Genomic DNA, 5,440 nt, shown 5'->3' on the forward strand with positions numbered 1-5,440 from the left:
CATTTCTGCCTATTTATTTAGCCAGTTGCTTAAGCAGACTTCAGCTCAGATGTTCTCTTCTACATCGATGTTCAGTGCACTAGAGATGAGGTTAGGCTCCTCCGCACACACTGCCTTGGCCATTTTGCTCTCGGGTGGGTCGGTTTAGCTTTCGACTCAAAGGACCATGTAAAAGAGGGGTTTCATGGACCTCTGGAAAATGTGCTAATTCACAGGGTTTGGCCAACAGAAAGCCGAGTGCAGGAGTCACCGTCAGATGACTGGAGATGACAGACAGGTGATTGTAATTTATTCAAGCAACAAATAATATACAACTGTAAAGTAATCACACTGTAGGTAAACCAAGATAGTGGAATGCAAAGTCTCTCAGGAACAGGAAACCCCTTCAGGTCAAAAGGCGTGACTTTACTAAACTTTTTGACAATAACATTAATAATAATAATATTTACTGACGCTGAAGAGACTTACAACATTTGAGACACAATTGCTGGCATTTCTTTTGCTTTTCCAGTATTAGCACAGACAGCTGAAGTGACCTCCTCATGGTGACACACTGCCAGTGCCTATCAGTCCTAACATATCAAATCCTTTTGAAATTCACTCTAACACAAGTCTTTGACAGGTGAACATTACTAGTACCTTAGAAAAGCTCTCGGAAAGAACATTGTCTGGGTGAAAAAAGAAATTCCACCTTTAGTTTAACATAACAACAGTTCAGTAATTAACAATTTAACACCAAAATAAAATGCAGGTATTTCAGAACATTTATATTTTTTCAGGTGGTATGCCATGACAAAGGGTAGACAGCCCCCGGTGTAGATCTTCTCCAACAAAGTCCACTTCTGGAGGTGGCACCCAGTCTGAATTCTTTTGTGGCCCAGAAGATTCTGATTTGTGAGAATTGTTGGCACATCCAGTACTGCAATATGTGGAGCAAAGTGTATTCCATCTTTTAATTTTTTTTGTATCTTTCAGGTATGAATTTTCCCAAAAGCAATTGTTTGTGTAAACTTAGTGTCATATTTGGAGTACAGATGATAATTAATGCGACTCCTCACAGACGGCAGGCACCCTCAGGCGATGGTGGATGCTGTACAGCAGCGTTTCTCAACATTTAAGTATTTGCAAACCGAGTTTTCATAACAGTTTTAATTGCGCCCCCCTAACGTTTTTTTTTTTTTTTAAATGAGCCCACTAATACCACTTTGTTCTTTTTAAATTAATGATATATCACAGATGCATATTTTATTATACCTATTTAACTTTTATCGACATTTATCTAATGCTATATTTATTTTTCTAGTATCAGAATGTAGTTTAAGTTAATTTGTTTCGGTTTCAATAGATGTATTTCTCATATTTTTGATTGTTTTCTTTTTTTACATCTTTGCACCCCCCTTTTTGTTACTTCACGCCCCACTAGGGGTGTTCGCCCCACAGCTTGAGAACCACTGCAGTGCAGGTAAGTCTGCTCTGTCCAAGCTTTTTCTAATTTTATTCTATTTATTTGACATGTATATTATTTGGTAATTCTCAATTGTTAAATAAGTTGTGTGCCCCCCCGCCCGAGTTCTTATATACAGTTCTGTATGTTTTATTTTCAAAAGCAATCAAACAAAAACAAATAAAATTTAAAAAAGCATTCTTCTTTTAGTGCACTGCCACAGTGTTAAAACATAATTTTGTGTGGTGTACAGCATGATCATGTGTATATTTTGGATTTTAATTTTATTTTACATTTTACTTTATTGATTTTGTATTAATAGTTTGTGTTTATAATTATTAGTAATTGATTTATTATGTAATAAGCATTGGTGAGAAGCCGTTTGTTCTTTTTTTGTCAAGGTATGTTTTTTTTACTTTTTGTTATATTAAAAGAGCAAAATATATAATATTATAAAGCTGAACTATTGTTTATTGTGTGAGGCTATGTATATTGTAAAGTGTTTTTTTTTCTTTTTTTCTGATGAAATGTGTGTAATATATTGTAAATAGTTCTATATGTAATACGTATGTTATGAAAACAGAGCTAGGCACATGGTGGAGGCTGTAGGGGCTTTGGTGAGAAGCCGTTTGTATGACGCCCTGTTCTTTATTTTGTTTCTGGAAAAGGAAAAAGGATATAAACTTCTATTTCTCTTCCATGTTGATTTGTTTTTGACACAACACTAAGTAGGATGGATTTGAGTCGTTACATGTGCTTACTGTCCATTCAGAAGTGAACCTCACTCTTTAGTCAGGACAGCTCAGTTGTACTTCTCTCCTGTGGGAATTCTGGTGCGTCTCTGAAGTGTACTGCTCTGAGAGATTTGTTTGCCACATTCCAAACAGCAATATGGCTTCTCTTTGAGATTCATGTCTCAACAATAGTTTAGTTTGCTTACTTTTCAGGACGCGACTGAACCTCACTCTTGAGTCCGGAAGGGTTCTTGTTTTTATGCACTGATTTTTGAACTGCTACCCTTTTTATTCTGTTGTGAACTCTTGTGTGTATCTGCAGACTGACTATCTGTGAAAACTGTTTACCACATTCATTACAGCAATATGGCTTCTCTCCAGTGTGAACTCTTGTGTGTTTCTGCAGACTGTCCATTTCTGAAAACTGTTTGCCACATTCATTACAGCACTATGTCTTCTCTCTGGTGTGAAGTCTAGTGTGTTTCTGAAGATTGCTCGAGTCTGAAAACTGTTTGCCACATTCATTACAGCAATATGGCTTCTCTCCAGTGTGAACTCTCGTGTGTTTCTGAAGATTGAATTTTTGTGAAAACTGTTTGCCACATTCATTACAGCAATATGGCTTCTCTCCAGTGTGAACTCTCGTGTGTTTGTGAAGACTGCTCATATGTGAAAACTGTTTACCACATTCATTACAGCAATATGGCTTCTCTCCGGTGTGAACTCTATTGTGTTTCTGAAGACTGCTCATCGCTGAAAACTGTTTGCCACATTCATTACAGCAATATGGCTTCTCTACGATGTGAACTCTAGAGTGTCTCTGAAGATTGCTCGTGTCTGAAAACTGTTTGCCACATTCATTACAGCAATATGGCTTCTCTCCGGTGTGAACTCTAGTGTGTCTCTGTAGACTGCCCATCTCTGAAAACTGTTTACCACATTCATTACAGCAATATGGCTTCTCTCCAGTGTGAACTCTCGTGTGTTTCTGAAGATCATCTTTTTGTGAAAACTATTTGCCACATTCATTACAGCAATATGGCTTCTCTCCGGTGTGAACTCTTGTGTGTTTGTGAAGACTGCCCATATGTGAAAACTGTTTACCACATTCATTACAGCAATAAGGTTTCTCTCCAGTGTGAACTCTCGTGTGGTTCTGAAGATCAACTTTTTGTGAAAACTGTTTGCCACATTCATTACAGCAATAAGGCTTCTCTCCAGTGTGAACTCTCGTGTGTTTCTGAAGATTGCCTTTTAGTGAAAACTGTTTACCACATTCATTACAGCAATATGGCTTCTCTCCGGTATGAACTCTAGTGTGTCTGTGAAGTTTGCTCATCTCTAAAAACTGTTTGCCACATTCATTACAGCGATATGGCTTCTCTCCGGTATGAACTCTAGTGTGTCTGTGAAGTTTGCTCATCTCTAAAAACTGTTTGCCACATTCATTACAGCAATATGGTTTCTCTCCCATGTGAACTCTCGTGTGTTTCTGAAGACTGCTCACCTCTGAAAACTGTTTGCCACATTCATTACAGCAATATGGCTTCTCTCCGGTGTGAACTCTAGTGTGTCTCTGAAGACTGCTCATCTCTGAAAACTGTTTACCACATTCATTACAGCAATATGGCTTCTCTCCAGTGTGAACTCTCGTGTGTTTCTGTAGACTGGCCATCAGCGAAAACTGTTTACCACATTCATTACAGCAATATGGCTTCTCTCCAGTATGAACTCTCGTGTGTTTCTGTATACAGGCCCTGTGTGAAAACTGTTTACCACATTCATTACAGCAATATGGCTTCTCTCCAGTGTGAACTCTCACGTGTTGCTGTAGACTGCCCCCCTCTGTAAAAATTGTTTACCACATTCATTACAGCAATATGGCTTCTCTCCAGTGTGAACTTTAGTGTGTCTCTGTAGACTGCCCATCTCTGAAAACTGTTTACCACATTCATTACAGCAATATGGCTTCTCTCCAGTGTGAACTCTAGTGTGTCTCTGAAGATTGCCCATCTCTGAAAACTGTTTACCACATTCTTTACAGCAATATGGCTTCTCTCCAGTGTGAACTCTAGTGTGGTCCCTCAGACTGCTTATACGTGAAAACTGTTTACCACATTCATTACAGCAATATGTCTTCTCTCCGGTGTGAATTCTCATATGTTGCTGAAGATTGCCTTTATGTGAAAACTGTTTACCACATTCATTACAGCAATATGGCTTCTCTCCGGTGTGAACTCTCGTGTGTATCTGAAGATGGCTCATTTGTGAAAACTGTTTACCACATTCATTACAGCAATATTTCTTCTCTCCGGTGTGAACTCTCATGTGTTTCTGAAGAGCACTCCTGTTAGAGAATTCTCTGCCACATTCCACACTGCAGTGATCTTTCTTTCCTGTGTAAAATTTAAAACAAGAAGGGGAAAAAAAAGCTTATTTTCAATTCGCTGCCTCATTATCAACATTAACTCACATTAAATACATGATGGCTGAAATTAGGAACAACCTTTGATCAGCATAAGCAATTATAAAACTTTTGTTGTACTTGGAAAACACACTTAATTTGTTAATTTTACATTCTCTATTACAACTTCTCACCAGGGCCACATGTATAAAACTTCATTATGCTCGGCCACATATATGAAAGCTGTTTCTTATGCAAAAGTTAGGATTTATAAAACTAGAACTTGACATTTAAATTGGCTCAAAGTTCCCTCAAGTTTTGAGCATTTGTAAGTCCCATGCAGACTTTATTTCTGTTGGCATTTTAGCAACTCCAGGTGGAAAAACGAAGAACTGAATAGAAAATCTCATTTCATTGCACATTTCACATTCTGATGTTTGACAGGATACACAAGAAGTGAGTTTTGATGTATCACAATGACATTTTGGATCATGATGATGACTTAGCTGATTTACACTCCCTACTGTCATCCTCTTTGAAGTGTGTGCTGAACTGCAGCCTTCATTACAGAGACCACCGTGCAGAAATCACACAATCCCAGTTCTCTTACAGGTCTTAACAGCTGTGGGTTATTTGACGATGGCAGCTTTTCAGTATGAACTGCCTGACTGGTGAGGAATCTCTCAGTCACCCTGAGCCATGTAATGCCATCTGTATGGGATGGTACACTTAAGACGGTAGAGAGATACATGCAATATCGTTACCATCAGGGTATGCAAGTCCTGATCAAAATGAAATCTGCAGCAACATCTGTTGTGTTCAGTAGTGGTGGTCTTACTTGGCCTACAAGTCCCTTTA

General features: G+C 38.4%; 2 protein-coding genes across 2 annotated transcripts; both read right to left on the bottom strand.

Moving 5' to 3' along the window:
- Positions 1–2,626: 2,626 nt before the first annotated feature.
- Positions 2,627–3,675, bottom strand: LOC127526500 (zinc finger protein 135-like). Its single transcript, XM_051922043.1, is given in 1 exon segment — positions 2,627–3,675. A coding segment is annotated over 1 exon segment (1,026 nt). The 5' UTR covers positions 3,653–3,675.
- A 321-nt stretch (positions 3,676–3,996) lies between these two features.
- Positions 3,997–4,609, bottom strand: LOC127526501 (zinc finger protein 3-like). Its single transcript, XM_051922044.1, has 2 exons — positions 4,278–4,609; positions 3,997–4,193 (listed from the first exon to the last, which is right to left on the bottom strand). The coding sequence occupies exons 1-2, from the start codon at positions 4,504–4,506 to the stop codon at positions 3,997–3,999; spliced, it is 426 nt and encodes a 141-aa protein (XP_051778004.1). The 5' UTR covers positions 4,507–4,609.
- Between the last annotated feature and the right edge of the window lie 831 nt (positions 4,610–5,440).

The sequence above is a fragment of the Erpetoichthys calabaricus genome, unplaced genomic scaffold (genome assembly GCF_900747795.2).
Source record: "Erpetoichthys calabaricus unplaced genomic scaffold, fErpCal1.3, whole genome shotgun sequence".
Classification (NCBI taxonomy): Eukaryota; Metazoa; Chordata; class Cladistia; order Polypteriformes; family Polypteridae; genus Erpetoichthys; species Erpetoichthys calabaricus.

Excerpts from the sequence above, each read along its gene's own strand:
- LOC127526501 (XM_051922044.1), bottom strand. The coding sequence starts at position 4,506 with ATGAGAGTTCACACCGGAGAGAAGAAATATTGCTGTAATGAATGTGGT. Across the intron at positions 4,194-4,277 it reads ATGTGGTAAACAGTTTTCAC|AGATGGGCAATCTTCAGAGA; the intron begins GTATAAGCAGTC and ends AACAGTTTTCAG.